This window comes from Notolabrus celidotus, chromosome 3, assembly GCF_009762535.1.
Source record: "Notolabrus celidotus isolate fNotCel1 chromosome 3, fNotCel1.pri, whole genome shotgun sequence".
Lineage (NCBI taxonomy): Eukaryota > Metazoa > Chordata > Actinopteri > Labriformes > Labridae > Notolabrus > Notolabrus celidotus.
The window spans coordinates 36,981,362-37,005,938 of record NC_048274.1 but is presented as its reverse complement, the minus strand read 5'-3'; the positions used below and the strand labels follow the sequence as shown (position 1 = coordinate 37,005,938).

General features: G+C 42.5%; 1 protein-coding gene across 2 annotated transcripts in view; it reads left to right on the top strand.

Moving 5' to 3' along the window:
- dpy19l3 (dpy-19 like C-mannosyltransferase 3) overlaps nucleotides 1–24,577 on the top strand; it is a 120,956-nt gene that overhangs the window by 14,151 nt on the left and 82,228 nt on the right. For both annotated transcript variants that reach the window (XM_034680886.1, XM_034680885.1), the window contains exons 4-6: nucleotides 11,140–11,230; nucleotides 19,080–19,201; nucleotides 19,768–19,913. In XM_034680886.1, coding sequence (XP_034536777.1) covers nucleotides 11,140–11,230; nucleotides 19,080–19,201; nucleotides 19,768–19,913 — 359 coding nt within the window. The remainder of the gene's footprint in view (nucleotides 1–11,139; nucleotides 11,231–19,079; nucleotides 19,202–19,767; nucleotides 19,914–24,577) is intronic.

Here is a 24,577-nt window from a genome sequence, read left to right as displayed (position 1 = left end):
GTGTGAAATTTGGTGGAGGAGGAATTATGGTGTGGGGTTGTTTTTCAGGAGCTGGGCTTGGCCCCTTAGTTCCAGTGAAGGAACTTTGAATGCCTCAGGATACCAAACCATTTTGGACAATTCCATGCTCCCAACCTTGTGGGAACAGTTTGAGGAGCGGGCCCCTTCCTCTTCCAACATGACTGTGCACCAGTGCACACAGCAAGGTCCATAAAGACATGGATGACAGAGTCTGGTGTGGATGAACTTGACTGGCCTGCACAGAGTCCTGACCTGAACCCGATAGAACACCTTTGGGATGAATTAGAGCGGAGACTGAGACCCTAGCCTTCTCGACCAACATCCGTGTGTGACCTCACCAATGCGCTTTTGGAAGAATGGTCAAAAATTCCTATAAACACACTCCTCAACCTTGTGGACAGCCTTCCCAGAAGAGTTGAAGCTGTAATAGCTGCAAAAGGTGGACCGACATCATATTGAACCCTATGGGCTAGGAATGGGATGGCACTTAAGTTCATATGTGAGTCAAGGCAGGTGAGCGAATACTTTTGGTAATATAGTGTACATCAGTGACAAGTGTTTTGTCCCAAAGTCACCATTTTCACCCAAAAAACTCAACATAGTCAGTGTTTCCTACAGAATGAGGCAGTACCTGTGGCATGATAGGTGGCGGCTGAGGGGGTGAGGGTTGTAGATATCATTGAAATGCATTACCTTTTCCATTTGATCTATTATTACCCAGCTTTCTTACTTAGCACTCAGCTGTGTTAAATACTTGACTCTGATTGGTCTGAATAGCAAAAGCAAAGCAAGGGGCAACTTGACCTGATTACTGCACATCTTGTGTTTTCACCTCTTCCCTTTCCTGTTTCAGGGTTCCCACTCTTTTCCAGAGATCATTTTCCAGGACATTTCAAGGACATTTTCAATGATGATCAAGCTGGTATGACAGTCTAAATTTAGTTCCTAAATAGTCTAATATGTTCCTCTCAGTGGAAGTCTACATTGAAGGCATGCAGTCTATGGCTATCAATGAAATCATCTCTTACATACTTAAAAATGATGGCAAATTGATAATAGAATAATGCAACCACAGATGTACAGCACTTCACTTTATTAGTGCAACCAAGTAACAATGATGGCCAACTCTCATCTCAGCTTTCTCTTTTCTCAAAAAATACACAATTAGCTAAGTAAAAAACAAAAAAGCCAGCAAAGGACTCTGGAAGCTGCCTTACTGAAATAAATAATAATAATAAAAATCAGAGGATCAGTGCATAAATTTACCTAAATAGAACTGAATTACAAAAATGGCCACAACTGTTGAATAGGGATGTGTTTTTTTAACCTTGTTAGATCGCACACAGTCATGTTGGAATAATTTTCCAGGACATTTTACTTTTTCTCCCATTTTCCAGGTGTTTTCCAGTACTGCAAAACTGGTCAACTGTTTTCCAGGTTTTCCAGTTTTTCCAGGACGCGTGGGAACCCTGCTGTTTCCTCTGTCCTGTTGATTAATAATAAACTAATGATAATATGACAAGAACCCTAACCCTAATCAAACCAAGCAGCAACCTCTGAGTCCAATGTGGAAGTGCTAAAAACTGCAGTTCATGGAGGATCCACTTGAGGCAGGAAGTACTGGAAACCACATACACACCAATTCAACAAAGACAATCTTAACAGCAGAAATATACAGCCTGGTACAAAAGACAAGTGTAGTCTGGATAGCTCATTTCTCGCTCGGCACACACTGTACGGGGTGAATTTGTTTCTAAAACGGCAATTTCTAAGATATTGAGATTACGAGTCTTCCAATGAGAGGCACAGCTGACTTGATTGACAGGCGGGAACACTGTAGCTGTTGGCTAGGAGGCTCAATCTCCGCCCCTTTATGTCACACTATGCCTAGTTGAGTTCTGCATTTCCAATATGGCTGCCACCAACAATTGGCCTCAAAACAGCGCTTCAGAAACAGATGGGTGACGTCACGCACACTATGTGAATTATATATACAGTCTATGAATCAAACCCTTACAGATTCTTATATTAAGAACACTGCAGCATTCATTTCAGCCTGTTTTATCATCAGACTAAAACTCATTAGTAATGCTCATCACTCTGTTAGCCAAACAGTAATGTCACTTCTGGCTTCAGATAAAAAGATGTAACAATAACTAGGCCAAAGTAAGACGTTCAAGTAATCGTCTGCAAAGAAGGTGATGTCATGTTGGCTCTGTCCTTTTCTTTTGTACAGTGAAATGAAATCAGAGAGAGAGGAAGAGACCACATCTGTAGCCACTTCACTAGAGCACGTACCTTTGTGTCTGGGCAGGCATTCCTTTATTTTGTTTTCTAGCTCCTTGCCAGCACCGTCACATTTATTCCCTCTGTTAACCGTTCTCATGCAGCTCTGTCTGAGACTCTGCAACAACGGAAGAGCAGGTTTCAATTACTTATTAAACCTGCTTAATTTATACATATGTCAAATCTTAAGTCAACATTCAGGACAGCATAAGCACACAAGCTCAGTGGTGTCATTTCCATCAAGCACACCTCTGACTCTGCAAGCTGATGCTGCGAACTGACCTCACCTTGAACTGCTGCCGTTTCTCCCTCAGCCGGTTGAGATGATGTATTCAATTTCTCGTCCTATGAGGTCTTTTCACTTTTCCATTTACAAACACACACACACACACACATGCCCACCCCCCCCCACACACACACATACACACATACGCACACACACACACACTCACTGGCTCTGCAGCGTGTCCGGGTCATGTAGGATGGAAAGCATCATGAAACATGCTGTAAAGTCATTTGTGAGTTTGAGAATCCAGCCTGCTTGGAGTGTGTGTGTGTTGTAGATGAAAATGTAAAGCTGCCTGACTTGACCCGACGTGACTGATGGCATCACAGTGTTTGGAGTCTGTGGAGGAAGATGTTCAGAAAGAGTAGTTTCCTGTCCATGTTATTGTTAAGGGAGTGTGGTAGCAGTGCGAGCCTGAGGTTTTAAAGAGCGTTTATTTTTTATTGAGCTTTCTTTCTCTCTCTCTCTCTCTCTCTGTCTCTCACACACACACGCACGCATGCACGCACGCACGCACGCACGCACACACACACACACACACACACACACACACACACACCCTTCCTCTGCTAATTATCAGCAGTCCTCCTCTTTCGTACCCAGAGACAGCTGGCATAATCTGGTCTCTTGAATTCATCAGGTGTGAAGTCATGTCCACATCGGTCCCGCTGCCTAAAGGGAGTTTATTTCAGACGTGCTCACAGCTTGTCCCCAATTCCACATCCACAAACCCTCTAACAGATTCCCCGCATTTTCCAAATGATGTTCCAAAATGTTCCCCCGCTGTTCCCCACCCCCACCCAATCTTATCCTTTTCCTGTGTGTATGTGTGCTTTTATAGACAAGAGGTCACCAGTAGTCAACTCTCTTTTTCTCTCTGTCCCACCCCCTGGCTGCTGCAGTGATCTACAGCCCATCCTGCTGTTTGCAGACTTACAGTCAGCTCAGCCTCCATATTTGCTCCTCTCTTCAAAGTGAGCTGCTGATTTGTGGGGAAAGATTGCTTTTTGTTTCCAAGTGTCTGTTTGAGTCAAGGGGAGGTAGAGGATGGTCCGTGTTTTGGCTGTCGAAGACATAAAGCAGGGGGAGACGAAGCCAGACCAATACTGGACGGACCCCCGCTTGGATTCTTCAAGTAGCACATCAGAGAGATGGGACTCACTCAGAGACCATGAAAGAGAGATTTGGTGAAGAGAGAAACAGCGGAGGAGAGCGGTGCCTTCTGAGGAGGGAACTAGCTTTCATGGTAATGAGCAACGCATGAACTTGTTAACCAGGCCTTTTCTCTTTGACCTTAATTTAAACTGAGGATTAGCCATCTCATCAGAGCTCTTGGTGAGAAGCCAAGGCTTGTTTTGCCTCGAGCTAACTCAAAAGAAGGATTGGGAAGGAAATCAGCTCCTCAAACCCTCTGAGAAAGCTTTTTGCATATTTCCTTTGGCAAGGAACTTGAAGCGATTAAAAAGCTAATTTATTTGGACCGACTTCAAGAAAAGAAGACACACCAGATTTACATTTTTTCGCTGTAATGGATTTGGATCAGTTCTACGGCTCAACCGAGGAGCTTGTTTATCTACCTGGATTCAGCATATCAAAGGATCCTACAGTTTATTGATCATTTCTGTCTTCTCATGCGATGGAGCTTCGTAAGAGAGTCAAGCTGAGCAAGCCTGAGCATAATCCAGGCCTTTCTCAAGACGCAGCACCTCAAGACACGTGGAACAAGAACAGGTCTAATGCGTCACAAGAGGGGGGCAGAGTGGGGGTGTCTGTGCTCAGAGGATCCGGTAGTTGTTCCGGTTCAGGCATTTTACCCCAGTGGCCTTGGCGACAGTGCGTTTCCATGGCAACCGGCCTGTTATTGGCTGTGATTCTGGCGCTGTGTCAGGCATGGAGCGTCAACGCCATACACGAGAATCTGCTGTGGTTCGCCCAACTCACGGTAGGAAGTGTGATACTGTTTTAATCTGAGCCTTAAACAAACACCCAGACCAGGCTCTCTCTCTCTGTCTCTCTCCCTCTCTCTCTCTCCCTCTCTCCCTCTCTCTCTCTCCCTCTCTCACAGAGACAGCGTGTGGTATGAGTTTCATGGGGATCCATCAGTGCAAATAAAAAGTGTCAAACCGCCCCAGTGGTCCAATCTCCGCTCACAGTGGGAGTTTGTTTAGTAACTCTATATAAATGTGTGTGTGTAGCCCGTCTTGTTTTTCACCCCTCAGTCAATCAAAGCAGTACATTCACAAACATCAAATTATATGTGATACCTTTCCTTTCTCTTAAAAAGCAGCCTGCGTTTCCTTTTTGTGGTACTTCCAAGGTTTCTTCGGTTTTCAGATGTACACAAGGAAGAGTCGTTTTAAGAGCTTTAGATGATTACACACTGATGCTCACATCCAGGTACCAGCTGTTGCAACAGAACTCAGACTTTCTGTCTGACTTCATGACATTGGCAGTAACAAAGAAGGGATGTCCTGAAGCCACTGGTTTCTCAATCATTTAAACAGAGATTTCAATGCTGACTAATGCACTAGCCTAAAGGCAAGAAAACACTTCCAGAAAACACACACAATTGAACACAACTTTTTTTTTTAACTTGGCTGAACACAGAACTCAGAGTCTGTGGGTGAAACATGGCATATTGGTTTGCTGTAAGCAGAGCTAGCACCACCTGCCTTCACTCCGTCTTGCAGATTAACCTCTACATGCCTGTGATGGATGCACATTTCTCTAACCATTGGAGTGGTAGATGCTAATCTGACTCGACCTATATACTGTACTGTTGTGGCTGCGCTACAGTTTCAACACTCCACGCTGACCGCCATTTGGAGCCTACAATAATACAAATATTAGTAATTCATGCAATTGACAGCTAATGCTGGTGGTGTGAGGATGACAAACATAGACTGTATAGATAATGGACGTAGTATCTGTGATGCCACCCATCTGTTTCTGAAGCGCTGTTTTGAAGCCAATCTTTGGGGGGAGCCAAATTGGAAATGCAGAACTCAACCAAACGTCTGTTGAGTTAGTGTGAGGTAAGAGGCGGGCTTTGAGTCTCATAGCCAACAGCTACAGTGTTCCTGCCTGTCAATCAAGTCAGCTGTGCCTCTCGTAATGGAAAACTCTTAATCTTAATATCTTTGAACTCCCCGTACAGTGTGTGCTGATGGAGAAATGAGCTACCCAGACTACACTTGTCTTTTGTACCAGGCTGTAAACATGTTTATTTCTGCTCTAAAGATTGGCTTTTATGAATTTGTGTGTAAGTTGTTTCCGGTACTTCTGGAGCCAGCCTCAAGTGGACACTTGAGGAACCGCAGTTCTTAACACTTCTCGCAGCATCAAGAGGTTGCTGCCTAGTGACAACGTGTAATGGTGACGCATATCCCTATTATGTAATACAAATATGTTTGCACTAGAATTGTTACCAGTCAACTTGCACTAAGTAGTATTGAGTAATGATAGTGAAGAACCGGCTTGAACATTTTTTTTTTCTTTGATTTTCAATCCAACAGAGATAAACCTAGATAAACAGCAGGGTGGTGTCATTTAATGCATGTTTCAATGCAAACCAACAGGCTAAAGGTGTTTCACCAGAGGGAGACGCTCAGCCTGGTGTTGCATCAATGTGCCACTTAGCTCTTTTTTGGGGGGCACAATACTCAACACCCCCACTAATGACACTGAGGTTGAAAACTTTCTACTGGATATTACCCCATCTTTTGACATAGATACTCCATCCATTAATATTTTTATGAACCTGCTCTGCATGTTGATTCTCATATTTAACAATTTCTACACTTCTATTTGTGCATTACTGTCAGTTACATACATTATGTATCTGTGGTGTGATTTAGGGAACAAAAGGCATCGGGCATTGTTTTTGTCGTAGGAAAACTAATTATTTTAACAAGTTGTTGATCATTTACAGTTAACATTTCAAGATTGATTACAGATAGTTATAATTTCATAGCTGTAGTTTGCACTTTTGCAGAACTTAGGGCAGATTTACATGGAGCTAATTAAAACTGTGCCTTGTGCTTGCTTCTCTAACATGTTGTCTTATTGTTTGTCATAATTGACATTTGAATGATTGTCTATGAGTAATGATCTACTTTTTAATCTTATGGTATGGTTGGTAGATCAATCCTCAGCTTGTTTTTGTCCAAATATCACAGCATCAATCAACAACATTGTGGTTTTAAGACCCGGGCCCGTATGCACGTCCAGCAATTACACAAACGGGACCATTAGTCTTAACATACCGTTATGGAACGGCCCATTTGGTCGTAGCGTTATCCGCATGCACGACTGCAAATAATTGGCCAATTACGTAATTGTACCATGAAAAGGAGGCTGGTGCAAAACGTCATATGTCCAGGGATCTCCTGGAAAACCCTGATCCAACAAATTCAAGCTAGGCATACACAACAACAAACATGGCATGCAGTACCACTGTGACTGAGAGAAGATCACGAAGAAACAATGTTTCAGTGGATGAAGAAATTAACATTTTATTAGAAGAATCTAGAATGAACAAACAGCTGTTATCAGCAAGTCAATCATCAAAGATAACTAACAAGGAGAAAGGGAAAGCTTGGCTTCAGATCTTGAACCGGGTAAATGCGTGTGGTGTTTCTGAGCGCACAGTAGAAGACCTACAAAATAAAATAAGCTACATGAAAGCGGCTTTGCACATCAAGCACCACCACCAACGTTGTCCAGGCGGAGGACCACCTGTCCCACCATTGAAGGATGAGGACTTGTTAAAGGAGTTGTTTGGGAAGGATTCACTTCACGGTATAGCAGGTTACCTAAGAAATATGCTCTAATTCATTCATATCAAATAATCACCCTCAAAGGGTCATATCAAAAAGTACTTTTATTTACGCCAGACCTCTACTCGCCTGGGCCTGTCACAGATGTTCAAAAAGAACTGGAAGGGTACATTTAAAAATGGTTTGAAAGCAAATGCTTCAACTCTATACTTTACAGTACTCTTCAGTTAGTCTGCAGATGATGTTGCAGGTAATACATTTATTTTTTGAACAAAAGAAGCCTTCTGAATTCCCCCTGCGATGTCACATTAGTGCACAATCAATGTTGAAAAGACACCATGTCAGTAATCGGTGATGTTTTTTTTAAAACTACAGGCTGACACCATAAACTCGCCCTTACTGGCTATTTGAAATAATTCAGGTTTGAAGCAGGTCCACTGTCAAGTATGTCCACTTCTACTGTCAAATAGAAAAAAGTCAGAAACCAGAGCACTCCTGGAGTTGGAGGATGACTTGTAAAGAATGTCAACATGCATGCTAATAATACATTCAAAGTGAGTGAGCATTTTTACACAGAGTTCTGCTGGGAGTCGCTGAGGTCGCAGGACTTAAGAGGTGTACATTGTCCCATCCTATTATGTGCAACAAAATTAATTACAGTGTCAGGTAGATGTCAGTCCGGCTCGGTCTGTACATGGCGGCTATGTCCTGGAAAGAACTCAAATTAATCAAATTAAATGAACACCTCTGTGGTCGGCCAGTCGCTGTGGAGGGTCCTGAGGGTGAAAACTCAATCTCTGTCCTGTTAATTTGTTTTCACGTTCAGTACTATCACTGTGCTCACAGTGTTACAGATGAGGCCGGTTATCTTCTTCTGCTTTTGTGTGTGTTTTAGAGAGGAGTCCAGTCTGCTGTCCAATAAAGTAGAACAAAAGATTCACATGAATACAATGTTGAATGTCTGATATTTCTCTGTTATAAACCAGAGCTTTTACTGTGCTCCTCAGGAGTCAGAGCCCTGCTGCTTCTCTCTCAGTTAGTCCATAAACAGTTTAATACAGGTCAGTGAATTTAACTGGATACAACTACATGTGTCTGGGAGACATGAAGAGACCCACCTGTCTTATAGGTACTTAGTTATAGTTGCCAAATATCCTTCGTATCTTCCCTGAGAGGGTCAAGAACCACAGGCCGGAAGGTTAATCCAACTGATGTGTGCTTATCCTCAAGATACTGATTCTTGTAGCCACACGAGTACGGCTGTTTTGACAAGAATATGGTGATACAGAAGGTATTCTTAGGTAACCTGTCAATCAATAGCATGGTACGTTAATTCGCATTGTAATATAACCTTTGTTGGCAATGACAGAGGTCAAACGTTTCCTGTAAGTCTTCTCCAGGTTTGCACACACTGTAGCTGGTATTTTGGCCCATTCCTCCATGCAGATCTCCTCTACAGCAGTGATGTTTTGGGGCTGTTGTTGGGCAACACGGACTTTCAACTCCCTCCACAAATTTTCTATGGGGTTAAGGTCTGGAGACTGGCTAGGCCACTCCAGGACCTTGAAATGCTTTTTACGGAGCCACTCCTTCGTTGCCTGAGCAGTGTGTTTGGGATCATTGTCATGCTGGAAGACCCAGCCACGTTCCATCTTCAATGTTCTCACTGATGTAAGGAGGTTGTGGCTTAAAATCTCACGATACATGGCCCCGTTCATTCTTCCCTTAACACGGATCAGTCGTCCTGTCCCCTTTGCATAAAAACAGCCCCAAAGCATGAGGTTTCCACCCCCATGCTTCACAGTAGGTATGGTGTTCTTGGGATGCAACTCAGCATTCTTCTTCCTCCAACACGACGAGTCGAGTTTTTACCAAAAAGTTCTATTTTGGTTTCATCTGACCACATGATATTCTCCCAGTCCTCTTCTGGATCATCCATATGCTCTCTGGCAAACTTCAGACGGGCCTGGACATGTACTGGCTTAAGCAGGGGGTCACGCCTGGCGCTGCAGGATTTGAGTCCCTCTCGGCGTAGTGTGTTACTGATGGTAGCCTTTGTTACTTTGGTCCCAGCTCTCTGCAGGTCATTCATCAGGTCCCTCCGTGTAGTTCTGGGATTTTTGCTCACCATTCTCATGATCATTTTGACCCCAAGGGATGAGATCTTGCGTGGGGCCCCAGATCGAGGGAGATTATCAATTACAATTGCTCCCACAGTTGATTTATTCACACCAACCTGCTTGCCTATTGTAGATTCACTCTTCCCAGCCTGGTGCAGGTCCACAGTTTTCTTCCTGGTGTCCTTGGACAGCTCTTTGGTCTTGGCCATGGTTGAGTTTGGAGTCTGACTGTTTGAGGCTGTGGACAGGTGTCTTTTATACAGATAACCAGTTCAAACAGGTGCCATTAATACAGGTAACGAGTGGAGGACAGAAGAGCTTCTTAAAGAAGAAGTTACAGGTCTGTGAGAGACAGAAATCTTGCTTGATTGTGGGTGACCAAATACTTATTTTCCACCATAATTTACAAATAAATTCTTTAAAAATCCTACGATGAGATTTCCTGGATTTTTTTTTCTCATTTTGTCTCTCATAGTTGAAGTGTACCTCTGATGAAAATTACAGACCTCTCTCATCTTTCTAAGTAGGAGAACTTGCAAAATCTGTGGCTGACTAAATACATTTTTGCCCCCCTGGTTGTAGAGTTTCTCTGTCTAAAACAATGCAGGAACAGAAAACGTATGTATGCTTCATAGTCCTGCTCCAATGTGAGCCATGAGGACAAAACATTGTGTCAAAAGAAAATGGCCGTAAAAACTCCTCACTGTGCCTTTAAGCTTATCGTGCGCCTGAACCAGTGAAAAATTCTAAAGTTAGCATGCAGGGTCCAAAATTCAAACCATCCAAGGTTGTAGAGAATAGATTCAGTATTGCAAAAACATTTGATCACAATGTTCAAGTGTGTCATTTGTTTTCTTTTTATACTCCTAGATTGAGGATACCTATAGTCAAACATCTGTTAGATTATATTGATGTGAATGCAGAAGCAGAGCTAGAGGCTACAAAGCATTGTTTTATAGCAGATGATTAAAAGAATGAACATTTAAAGTGTATTTGAATGTCCTCATGTTGGATTTATGTCTTTTTCATTGCTCGAGTATTTAAATTGAATTGTCTCTTTATGAGTGATTAACTGTTGACACAAATCATTGCAGACAAAGATCCATTGAATGCATTTGCAATGATAGTGAAGGTGTTTTAAGTCATTTTGCTGATAGCTGCATTGGCAGAAATGATGGAAACACGACTTGACAGATACTCAGTTAAATCACATGACATACTGATATACTGTATATGTTTTGTCAAAGTCAGAGAGAGTTCTCTTTAAGTCTGCACACTTTTTACAAACACTGTTTCAAACTAAATGAGAAAGAATGATGATTGACTTCATATTCTGCAGCTGGTTGTTCACTCTGTTTTTTCCCTCAAGTGAAACACTAATCTCCAGAGAAAACAACCTCCACACACACACACACACACACACACATACGCAGGCACGCACGCACACACACACACACACACACACACATACATTCTCTATTTACCTGTCTCATTGTTATTGTTTGGGATTACGAGTGTATTAGCAGCTTTGCCTCTATCCTCCTTCATTTGTGTCATGTCTTGCCAAGGTGAGGATAACTGTTTTCCATATTACAGAGAGCTGAAGAGCTCGCTTTCATAAAACCAAAATTCCCCTTTCTGCTTTCAGGAAGTGGAGCGGGAGATCTCCTTCAGGACAGAGTGTGGACTTTATTACTCCTACTTCAAGCAAATGCTGCAGGCCCCGTCCATACAGGAAGGTATGCACCGTGTTTGTGGTGATTTTTCTCACACCAGTTTGTTCTTTTATCAAATGTGCCAACTATCAGCCTGTCTATTGATGTATATCTGTGTCATTTTCTATGCTACCAGTGTACTGAAGTATTTTCTGAACTCGTTAGTGAAACACTGATGACAAGATGTTACACACATGTCAAGCTTTGGCTCTCACCACAAGTGGAAGAACTGTACATAGCAGTGTTGTTGTCGACTCACCAAATCCGAGTCCGAGTCGAGTCATCAGTCCTCTGTGTTCAAGTCTGAGTCGAGTCCAAGTCACCAGAGAAAAATCCGAGTCCGAGTCTGAGTCGAGTCCTCATTACTTGAATCCGAGTCCAAGTCAAGTCCTCACCGGTAATATCATACAGTCATGGCCAAAAGTTTTGAGAATGACACAAATATTACATTTTCACAAAGTCTGCTGCTTCAGGGTTTTTAGGTGTTTTTGTCAGATGTTTCTATGGTATAATGAAATACAATTAGAAACATTTCATAAGTATCAAAAGCTTTTATTGAGAATTAAACAGAATTCATGCAATAAGTCAATATTTGCAGTGTTGACCCTTCTTTTTCAAGACCTCTGCAATTCTCCCTGGCATGCTGTCAATCAACTTCTGGACCAAATCCTGACTGATGGCAGTCCATTCTTGCATAATCAATGCTTGGAGTTTGTCAGAATGTGTGGGTTTTTGATTGTCCACCTGCCTCTTGAGGATTGACCACAAGTTCTCAATGGGATTAAGATCTAGGGAGTTTCCTGGCCAAGGGACCAAAATCTTAATGTTTTGTTCCCCGAGCCATTTTGTTATGACTTTTGCTTTATGGCAAGGTGCTCCATCATGCTGGAAAAGGCATTCTTCATCACCAAACTGCCCTTGGATGGTTGGGAGAAGTTGCTCTCGGAGGACGTTCTGGTACCATTCTTTATTCATGGCTGTGTTTTTAGGCAAGATTGTGAGAGAGCCCACTCCCTTGACCGAAAAGCAACCCCACACATGAATGGTCTCAGGATGCTTCACTGTTGGCAAGAGACAGGACTGATGGTAGCGCTCACCTCGTCTTCTCCGAACAAGCCTTCCTCCAGATGCCCCAAACAATCGGAAAGGGGATTCATCAGAGAAAATGACTTTACCCCAGTCCTCAGCAGTCCAGTCCCTGTACCTTCTGCAGAATATCAGTCTGTCCCTGATGTTTTTACTGGAGAGAAGTGGCTTCTTTGCTGCCCTCCTTGACACCAGGCCTTCCTCCAAAAGTCTTCGCCTCACTGTGTATGCAGATGCACTCACACCTGCCTGCTGCCATTCCTGAGCAAGCTCTGCACTGGTGGTGGCCCGATCCCGCAGCTGTAACACCTTCAGGAGACGGTCCTGGCGCTTGCTGGACTTTCTTAGGTGCCCTGGAGCCTGTTTGGCAACAATTGAACCTCTCTCCTTAAAGTTCTTGATAATTCGATAGACGGTTGACTGAGGTGCAATCTTACTCGCTGCTATAAACTTCCCTGTTAGGCCCTTTTTGTGCAATGCAATGATGGCTGCACGTGTTTCCTTGCAGGTAACCATGGCTAACAGATGAGGAACAATGGTGTCATGCACCATCTTCCTTTTAAAGTGTCCAGTCACTCAATCATGACAGATTGATTGCCAGCCTTGTCCTCATCAACACCCACACCTGTGTTAATGTGTGTGACACCTGTGTGTCATTGAAATTATGTTAGCTGGTCCTTTTGTGGCAGGGCTGAAATGCAGTGGAAATGTGTTTTTGGTGATAAAATTCATTTTCAAGGCAAAGAGGGACTTTGCAATTAATTGCAGTTGAGCTGATCACTCCTCATAACATTCTGGAGTATATGCAAATTGCCATTATAAAAACTGAAACAGCAGACTTTGTGAAAATTAATAGTTGTGTCATTCTCAAAACTTTTGGCCATGACTGTATATTACAAGGAGGGCAGCCGTTTGAATCCAAACTATTGACTGTTAGACTGGCTGTGTGGGACCTTTTGGATTTATTTCATTAACATTAGTGTTGGAGCTATTTCCATCATTTTATGTCATAAATATGAATTATTCTAATATATTCATAATCATTTTAATTTATGTCATTTATTTGTTGTTGTTTATATTAAGGGCAATGTCATGTGCATTATTATTATTTTATTTTAGTAAGCATTTTGATAGTTTGATGGTTTTCACCTGGATGGGGAGGTAAGATAGGAGGGGCGGACACAGGGAGAGGTGAATGTTTTTTGTTTTTTTACCAGAAGACGTTAGAGCACGAGGACACTACAGACTGTTTGGTGATAAAACTATCTTGTTTATTATGACATCAGAGAATCTGCAGTTTTTCCTGGACATTTAAAATGTGTCTGATCCTGTACGATCCCCTCTCCCCCAGCGCTGTGGCCGGTTTGATTTTCAGTTTTGATTTTAGTAAATTGACGAGGTCTGACTGCCACTGCAGTGAGATTTTAATGAAATCTGGCCGGTGTGTCTGGAGATTAGTTTATGAATGAAGTCACAGCGCTGTGTGTTGTGTGTAAATGCGTGCCACGCTTCAGTTGATGAGGGGACGTGCTCAGAGATTCTGCTGCACTGGGATCACTGCTGGTGTCCAATAAACTCAGCCCAAACAATATTAATCAGAATTCTAACTAACCAAACAACTTAAAAACTTTGGTTTAGTTACTTTAGTCGCTTATATTATTGTTATACTAACACAGTAAAGTGATGAACAGTCTCAAGAAACTTTAGCATCTCTCTCACTTTTGGGTTCATCCTGGACAGATGTCTGTTAAAGTTTGAGCTGGTCTCTTTCCTTGATGGGTCTCTTAAATCTCCAACATGTTGCTCTCTCTGCATAATTTACTGTGAAACCTTTGAAAGAGAAATGCTCAGCTGTTAGCGTTTTTTAATCCTGGCAGACGTCATGTGAACGCGCAGGCAGGCGAGCGCTCGTGCCAGCCCTCGCTCTGAACGGAATACATTTGATGAATCATACAAAATCTAACATGAACATTACAACAGTCTGTGTCAATATATAAGCCCGAGTCCTCCTCTCTATCATCTGGGTCCTTTTGCAGTCAATGCTCGAGTCTGAGATCAATTCCGAGTCATCAGTGCTTGAGTCCAAGTCAAGTCACGAGTCCTGCAAAACGTGACTCGAGTCGGACTCGATTCCGGGTCCTGAACTCCAGTACTTACAACACTGGTACATAGTGCATAGGTTTGATAGTTTACAACAATCAGTCGTTGGTACAACCTACCAGTGTTGTAGGTCTACATCCGTAAGCTGCAGAGAAGAAGCACATTGTATGTGCTGTTCAATTATTCTTTCATAAGTTGGATTCATGTATACAGGTTTGGGGCACTCAGAGGTTGCCTGTGGCCCGGGGGTCCCAAATTGAGTAGCCCACTCTAGAAAAAGTAAAACAAGGCTGTTTCTTCAGCATGCCGTCAATCCTCTGGTCTGACGTCTATTCTATATGTAGTGGTTCAAGGCATTCAAAAACATGATATGGAAATCATCAGTTGTTGCTTTTCTCTTTCTCTCTAAATGTCAAGCAGCTAAAAGCTCCTCACTGGAGTAACACTGCTCAACTTCTAAGGTCATGAAGCACATCTTGAAATGACATTACTTTGTCAAATTATTGGTTTTAAAATACCTTATTTATGACTGAAGTCAATTTCAGTCACATTTTAATAACTGTGGAACCTGGTCATGGATGCCATCACAGACAGGGCTAACATCAGCCTCTTTGTCCTGATTTTGGGAGGCGTGCACTGGTGCAGCTCAAGTCGCTGCATTCAGAGAAAGAGCTCAATTGGCAAACAAATGTACTTGTTGGTCTTCATCTTTGCATCGTGGTATTTTGAAACACTCAAAGTGAAATGCAAAATTTGAAAGTTACAGCAGCTAGGCCAGAAAGGTGGCAACTCGCAACACAAAGGGCTCAATTTGAATGGATTACAGCCTGATCTTACATTTCATTTGTGGGCATTACCGGCAATAAAATAATAATTGTTCCTTTTTTCTTTTTTCACTCTTCTACATGCATCTTCATTTGGTCAGAAGGTGTATCTTTGGCCTGACATGAAGCTTTAGGTTTTTAATCTTAGTATAGTGCAGTGAAATTTGAGAACATGGTCTGATACTATCCATCAGCCAGTCTTAAAAATGTAGAAATAAATAAACTAAGTTTAACATTTTCATGGACTGAGTCACCAGATGGCTCTCTCAATCCATCCCTTCTTGGAGAAGAAAGTTTTTCTACCCTCAATTTTCCAACAAATCACTGCACTTTTCATGACGCACAGTCTGGTTGGAGGAAAATTAGTCTAATTATTTTGTCCCCATTATCATGTAAAATTCCTGGTTGGAAACCAGCCTAATTCTCCACTAAGGAAAATAATTTAGCTCAAGGCTAATCAGTGGGGGAATTGGCTGACCTCCATCTCTGCCTCCCTCTGAGTTTACTTCTTTTCTGTCACAGCAGAATGGCTGGATGCACAGGAGCTACGGTGGTTTAACTTTTAAGGGTAAGGGAGGGAGGAGAACAATAGAAATGTGGGCGGAAGGAGGAAGTGATGGCATGAAAAAATGGGAAAATAAGAGATCGATGTTGGAAAGGAAACGAGTAAGGAAGGAGAAGCCATGCAAGGATTGAAGGATGCGTGGAAAGACAAAATGCGAGGACGATACAGAGACGTGTTGGAGGGAAGATGTAGGAACACGTGTGTTAGGGAAGGAAAGAAGGACAGATGGAAGGAAATGGATGTAATAAATGAAGCATGACAGGATAAAAGAAAAGGATTAAAATGGATGAATGAAGCAGAGTAGGTCATATGTGTGGGCGGTAACATGTACTGTATGTTTATGAAAAACATTTCTGGTTACATGGCTCAAGAAGTCAGTGGTGATCAGACTGACACTCTGCAGCCTGCAGCAGGAAGTCTGCTCTCTGCTGCTGGTTTGGTGTCACACTCTGTTTCAGTCAAATCGAATGCATAGTAACGATACTGCACTCTGTGCACCTCATAAATTAACGACACCAGTGTCGTGCTGTTCATACAGGATAGTCCTAGTTTATAACAACTCGGCTTGCATATTTGTAGATTGTGCTCTCTTTCACATCTGTAACATTATCACTGTGCTCATCAGGTAATTGTTGAGATAGAGGAATACAGCTTGGTTGATGAAGGAGTGTCAGACAGGGTGAGACAAACAACCAGTGTACAGACTGACCTCTTTCTGTGACTCTCATGTTGTGTTATTTTACAGTAGAATGAGGGGAATATTGTGAAAATAAGGGTGTTTACTGTGTTGCCTGTAAAAAAAAAGCTGCTCTTACAGCAAAAGGGTTTTTGGACCAGGAACCTTTTGTCTGATTGTCTCTGTGGAGTTTGAATTTCCCTCTGTACAGGCGTGGGTTTCCTCTGGCTTCAGTCCAAAGACAAGCTGGTTAGGTTAATTGGTGACTGAATTTCCTGTAGGTGTGAGCTTGTGAGTGTGTCTGGTTGTTAATCTACTTGTTAGCTCTGTGTTTGACCGGCGACTTGTCCAAGGTGTTCCTAATCACTTGCCCAGTGAAGGCGTGGATTGGAGCCAGCCCCTGTGATCCCAAACACAACAAGCAGTAGAGGTAACGGCTGGACGGGTGTAACTATAATGTAACTTGGGATGCTAATTTGACGAGCAGGAGATGTGATTCGAACAAAGTTGTTTCATAAAAGGAATACCAAGCTGTTATTTTCTACAACTGAATGCCAGGTGCCTTGGTTGCCACTTGTCAGTCACAGGTAAACACATGCCCTGAAAGTATATCCTGCAATATCATCAGTTTAACATAACATGTGACTATTTTTACAACATAAACATCATGTTGTATTAAAGAAAACATGAGCCTGGGGTTAGGGACCATAAAGTTATGATCAATTTGAACTCAGGAAATATACACAGTGGTGAGTCTGTCATCAGTTATGTTGCCCTCTGCTGGCCATTGAAATTAATGCTGGTTTAAGATATTTCAACATTAAAGCTGGGGTTGGTAGTCAGATTCAGATACACTTTTTGTTATACTGGTTAAAATGATCTTTATGTCCCGATGGCAATCAATACATAATGTGTTCTTAAAAAAGAGGTAAAAGAAATCTACAGCCGGAGTAAACCTGGGAAAACACCAACCAATCCCTGCCATCAGGAGCCAAATGATGAAACCAATCGAATCCCGTCCTGCCGTTCTGCCCGCCTCCTGCGCGTACATTTCCCCAACGTTCACTCCCCGTCTCCTGCCTCTGCTTCCCCTGACTCTATTTACTGCCCCTCTCGCTTGACCTCGACCTTAGGCCTGTCCCCTCTGACCCGATGAGGTGCTTTGCTCAGGACTGTAGTCCGGATCAGAGTCTAAAAAGCTCTCACCACGGGGGCTCTGACAAGCAAAAGAATAATGACATTTAGTAAGTCCTACAGAAAATGTACCTTTTTTGCTCATCAGTTGTGCATTTTCTATTTTGTAATATTGGTAGTGTTTTTATCTGATGGGTTAAAGGTGTTGACTGTGGTAACCCTGTGGCAGGTATTTAGCTGGGTCTTCTCTCATTGTGCCTCCAGAGTTTGTTATCGAATGTGTATTTACTGCTTAATCAATTGTCTTAGCAGACATCTCTGGTCACAGGCAAACACAGTCTCTCCTCATGTTGTCTGTCTCCATTCATTAACGCATGAGTGCAGGGGGCGTGCTACGGTGAGTAGCACCGTGGTGGTACTAGCTACAGTTAGAAAAAATGAATGAATTGAGAATGGGGGGGGGGTTCTGTCTTATCACAGTAATGACACAGGGACACAGAGTGCATCAGTGGTGGACTCGACCGGTCTTGAAATAAAATATGGAGTCCCCTCAGTCCGAGACCGAGACAAGACCAAGTAAAGTAAAAATGCTTTCCATTCTGAGATGTGACCTTGAATAAGCGGTCTCGAGACCATGACCGGTCTGGAGCACTACAACACTAGTATGTAGTACGAGTGTTCTGTTCAATCTGTTCTGCAGTATGCTGGGTGAGGCATCGCTGGATTTCCGTTTTCAGAAAGCGGTAGTAAACAACGGCCATGATAGCGACACTGCTTCTTTAGCAACACTTATGATTTATGATTCCTGAAACTAGACGGCACATATCAGCAATATGGAAGCCATTTTCTGTTTTATTGTGTCCCCCAAAAGTTTTTGTAGATAAACTTTCCTCAATGTGCTGTGAGACACTTCAGGAAATCTTTTCATTTTTAGATGAAGTGTCTGTGGTCATGGGTTTTGGAGAAAAAGCTGCGTAATGAGGCTGGATCCTGCCAAAGGCTCCAGTTATCAGAGCCCTACCATCGTATGATCAAAACCCTAAAGCAGCTCTATGTTCAGTGTGAGACCCTTTATAGTGTGCTCCTGTTGTTCTGTGGACAGTAATGCAGGTAAAAATGTGATGCCAAGCACCCTTACACCACCATGTGCTCTGTTATATTGCAGCTTTTAGTTTCTAAAGTTCAGTAAATGTCATGATGTTTAAAGACGTTCAGGGCTGAATGCACTGACGGGTTCAAACATTCATTCTGCTCTCAGCAATTAAGGAATTACAGTGTAGCGAAGCAGTCTGTGGTTTCAGCGGCTGACAGAAGTTTCAAACAATGCCATTGTTCTAAAAAAGCGGTGCACTGCTATTTTCTACTTTAAGAAACCCTCACATCCCCTCCTCTCAAGTTATCACAAAGCCAATAATAATTGTTGTCAGTCGATGTCACTGTGAAGAAGTGGTGGCATTTTAAAATGAGTGTGTGTCTGTGTTTTCACAGGCCTCTCCGAACTGATCCATGACAACCTGACAGAATCCAAGAGGACCATTAATCTCCTGCAGCGAATGAATATCTACCAGGAGGTGTTTCTCAGTGTTCTCTACAGATCGCTGCCCGTACAGGTAACACATCACTCAGCTGTCTGCTGTTTACACAAGACTTTCAAACACTGAAGATTAGACGGCACTGTTTCTAAAATGATTGACTGACTCTGTGACTTTTCTTGTCATTTCTGCCCGAGCTCTCTCGTTGGGTGGAATAGTGCCATCGCATCGTTATATGTTGTGTTTTAATTCAGCCATTATTTTTAACCAGGCTCCTTCTTCTGTTTTGAATTGCAGTCATATTAAGAGAATGTCAGGCCTTTGAGGTGCTGTGGCATTTTACATTAAGTCCATTTAGCTGACATGGCTCGGCACACTTGCACTTGTCACACAGGACGAAAAGGTTTCTGTATTGGCATATCAATTAACTGAGAAACAGCGACTTAGCTTCCTCAGCAATCTCATGGTGACAAGAACGGCAGGAAGTGAAATATCAGAGCAAACTTTGAAAATGCCACAGTGTTCCTGAGAGCTGCTGTCAGCCGCTGTCACCGAAGTCAACTGTCTGTGTGCTCATTATAGCACCTAATGAACTAATGCTTTCTGTGTGTGTGTGTGTGTGTGTGTGTGTGTGTGTGTTCCAGTCGTATCTGGAGCCAGTTTATTTCTACATCTACACAGTGTTCTCGCTCCAAGCGGTGTATGTGATCGCTCTGTACCTCACGGCGTGGCTCCTCTCCGGTTCCTGGCTGGCCGGTACACTCGCTGGTGTCTGGTACATCCTCAACAGGTGAGTGGAAACTCTGTGTTATTGAGACAGGGAAGGTGATGTAGTGTTTGCCCCTTTGAAGGTACGCTGTGTAGAAATGGGACTATTTAGCAATATCCAGCAGTCAGATTCTGGATTGAAACGCTCCCTCGCTCAGCCCTCCTGTTGGTGAAGCTCCACATGTGACGGCGGCCTTTGAGGACAAGAAGCTAGTGATCCTCCATTTGTCAAGTTTTTACCATCACAAACGTCCATCAGTACAAGTACCTTTGCAGAACAGCCCCCCTCTCCTTTTACTTCTTACTTACTTGCATTTTCAGAATTCAAAAATGCTCATTTTATTAGAAAAACAAACACCTTTTTTTATTCAGGTGATTATACACTATTTTAAACACACTTATGAATAATATATTCAATTTCTACAAAGTCTGTTCTGCTAAATACTACACATAACACCTTTAAGACAGAAGTGTGTTCCTTTAATGTGTTTGGTAAAGTCCACATGCTGGTTTAGCTCAAAGCAAAATTCCACCGGATCTGTGTTCAGTCTGTCTACGATCCGTCACGGCACCAGATCTGATCTGATCTACTTTATGTGTTAACTTCCACTCGATCCACTCCGTTGTGTTCTGGCTGTGTCTCCGATCCAGCGTGCCCGAGCCCTCCGGATCAGATACGCAAGACTTGTATTTTAGCCGGATGCCAGCGCACGACACATCAATCTCAACAGAGCAGATGGAGCGGGACAGGAAGTCAGGTTTCACCAAAACAAAATGAAAACATCCGGTTAATTTTCAGAATAAAACACTCTGTGTTATCACCAGATCGTATTTCACTTAACTACACAACAACAAACCGTCATGATGAGCGGAGCCAGGCCTGGAGTCAACAGGTCAGAGGTTTTCAGAGGACCAGAAAGACAACATGGATGAGGAGAGCAGGAGGAGGATTCTTGATTCAGTGGTTTCTCCGGGGGAACCTCAGTCACATGACTCCAGCTGTCCGGCGGTCCTGCTCTGTGCTGCGTTCTGAAAACACAACTGCTGGGTGTTGACGGATGAGAGAGCAGGGGGCCGCAGCGGATTGGAGAAACCGGTGTAAGTCAGGGGTCAGGGGTCAGGGGTCAGAAGGCTACCCAGCTTTAACTCTGACTCTCTCTTTGCTGCAGTCCTCACCCTCTCTTTCCACTTCTCTACTCAATCCACCTTCCTATCATTGAAGTAAAGGAATGAAAGCCCAAAACATAAGCATAAGTAGGCATACGCTGGACTGCCCTTGTTTTTGATGGCAATCCACGTAAGTAATTTCATGAAAACACTTACAGAGTGCTCTTTGATTCCTCATATTTCTGGTTTTCCATTAACAGCAGGAAGCTTGAGGGAGGAACGGAAAATTCAAGAAAGATTTGACAAAACTTGAATATGCTCCAGGGTGCATGATGAGTCCTTGACATATTCTTATACGTGATGATTGTTTTCATTTTTGTGTCATGCAGTAAAAGTATCAAGTCCTCGTTATTTAACATGTCAACATTGCAACTCTGGTGTGCTTTTGGAGTTTGCAAAGAGACTGGTAGACATGCATGTAGCATTCTCAGAGATATATCAAGTGAAACAACATTTCAACTAAATTTAAAACACACATCATCTTGATAAAGGGCTGAACACAGGCTCTGTATTTGGGGTTTTAGGTTTCCTTCATTTGCATGTAAAGGTAGAATTGAATTGTTCCCAATAGTTTTTCTCAGCTTCTGCAAGAAATACTTTCACTTCTTCTTTTTCCTGGCTCATCAAGCTACAGATCCTTTTCCCCCATTGTTTGATTCCCACGTCAGGTTAAGTTAAAAGCATTAGCCGCCTTGATTTTAAACGTTGTATCATCAAACGTGTTTCATATCTTTCTGTGCCTCTCAAGACTTCATGCACAGCAGCTGTAAAATAATCAGATCAAGAGTACTTAATGTCTTTGTCTTTAAAACAGCAGTCCAACAAAGGCCTCGTGTTTTTGACTCACGGAATTCTGTGAATGAGTTTGTGTCAGTGCATTCCTCTTCTCTTACGTCTGGTGGGAATGTTCCTCAAAGACTCTGTTTTATTGGGGCTTTTTTCCCTCACAGCAGTGCTCAAGAGGAAAGGAAAAAAAACGCCCTTTAAAGCAAGTCTCTTTAAACTTTGATTCATAGTATCTGCTTACAGGATGGAAATCCAGCAAACCAAAGCACTTTACCTACAAAATCAATACCCCGTGAACAGAATATGAATTTAATGATAAATAAAACTTCACTTTCATGTGGTGGGGCTGCTTGCACGCTTGTGAACTGTGTGAAGCTGAGATCCCTGCACACATGACAGCTTTTTCTACTTTAGTGTCTGTTTGAACGGATCAATGATCACTATGAAAGTTCAGTAAGGTGTCCTGTTTGCTCTTTCCGTACTTGTTGAGAGGGATTTCAAGTGACATTGAGTAAGCACATCATGAAAAACAAACCATATACAGTTTTAGCAGATGACTTACATGATAGTACGAGGCAACAGACTTCTTTTTCTGCCACCCAAAAAAAAATTGTTTTAGAATTTAAAATCTTGTTTGAACCTGAAGTGATGTTTTTATAATTCATGTATTTCTCTGGCAAATAAAAAAGAGCTCCCCTCTACTTCTTCCCCCAAACAAAGCTAAAAACCTCTATGATTATAAAGACATCCTGGGACTCCACAGACCGTTTAAAGGTCATGCAGTGTTGTTGTTGAGTCGCCAACCTTTCAGTTCAAGTCGAGTCCAAGTCATCAAGGAAGAATCTGAGTCAGGTCTGAGTCAGGCCCTCATTGTTCATATTATTATTTATATTGTGGAGGACTTCTGTTTAACTCTGAACTCAATTCAATGATTAAAAAGTGTCAGAACCCCAAACAATCCCAATAAACATTTTTAAAATATCATTATTAACTCCATTACTAACCATTTAAATCAATATTTAGTGCATTGGTGTTCTTTAATTCTTACAGATCATAGTTCAATGAGGATAATTCACTCGTTTTTTTAATGAAAATTCATGTTGAAACTTTTTTAAATGGATTGGAAAGTGATTGGGGTGTAATGTGTAACACATAGTGATGGTGAGATGAAGCCTCATGAGGCTTCGAACCACTTGAGCCAATTGGTTCGAGAAAGGGTTCATTACTCGAAGCTTCATGTGCACACGAAACCACCTACTGGCCAGGTTTATCATTACATGCAGCTGGATCTTAACCACATAATGTGTGATGCATTGAATTTTTGTTTCTGTTATGGGAATGACTATGAATTACAAAAAAAATTATGACCAAATAATTTCTGTACATAAATTATCATATATGTGTATGATAAAATATTTTTTAATGTATTCTGTGTGTACATTTTCCCAAAATGTTATTGTCATATGGCAGGTTGTGTAATTATATTTTTCTGTCACTTTAGGAAAATGGAATTGGCTTAAGCAGGCAGAGGACAGTGAAAGTGATTGTGGAACTAGGAAGAGGGCACTGAATATGCTTGTGTTATTAGGAGTTAGGAGTTATTAAATCAAAATGATGTCACACAGGGGAAATCCTCCTCTTTCTTTCTTTTTTAAGTTATATTTTTTGGGCTTTGACTCATTTTATTTATAGAGGAGAGGACAGTGTGGAAACTGGGAGAGAGTGGGGGAAAAATGCGATTAAAAAGCTGCAGGCTAGGCTAGAACCCGGGACAATTATGTCATAGGCGTGCAACTTAACCATTAGGCCAAGACCGCACCAGAGTCGCAATAGGTCCACACCTAACTCCCCTCTTTCTAGCTGGCTCCGTCTTACCTGTCCTCCTCTCACTCCTAAATCTTCAAACCATCTCTCTCTCTCTCTAAACTCTCCAAACTATATAAACGCTGTCCAAACTCTAGTGTTCAAACTATCAAAACTCTATCCGAAGTCTGAACTGACCGCAGCTCTCCATCAAACACCCACATTTTGAACGGAGCCTGAGGGGTTTATATTGCTGTCAAACCTTGCAGCAAAATCTGAACCACTTGCCGAAGCAGTCACGTGGTACAGCCGGGCAGCGAGGCTTCGGACGTCATCATTTTCGGCTCCTCCCCTCAATGAAGCAAGCCTCGATACCAAGCGGCAACCTCCGGTCTAAAAATATGAGTCCAATGCGGAAGTGTTAAAAGCTGCAGTTCATTGAGGATCCGCTTGAGGCTGGCTCCGGAAGTACCGGAAGTCACATACACATGAATGGGGAAAAGACGATCTTTGCAGCATTATTAAACATGTTTACAGTCTGGTACAAAAGATGAGTGTAGTCTGAATAGCTCATTTCTCGATGTCCTCTCACTGTGAGGAGGGTGAATTTTTTTCTAATTCGGTAATTTAGAAGATATTGAGATTACTAGTCTTCCAATGAGAGGCACAGCTGCCTGCGGGAACACTGCAGCTGTTGGCTAGGAGGCTCAAAGCCCGCCTCTTTACGTCACACTGGCTCGACAGAAGCAATATGGCTGCCGCAGCCGATTGGTCTCAAAACAGCTCTTCAGAAACAGATGGGTGACGTCACGGATCCTACGTCCATATTTTTTACAGTCTATGCTCGATACACGCTTCACGGAAACGCCCCCTCCATTACTCAACATACGCTTTGAAGCCTCGGCACATCTGGTAACATCACTAGTAACA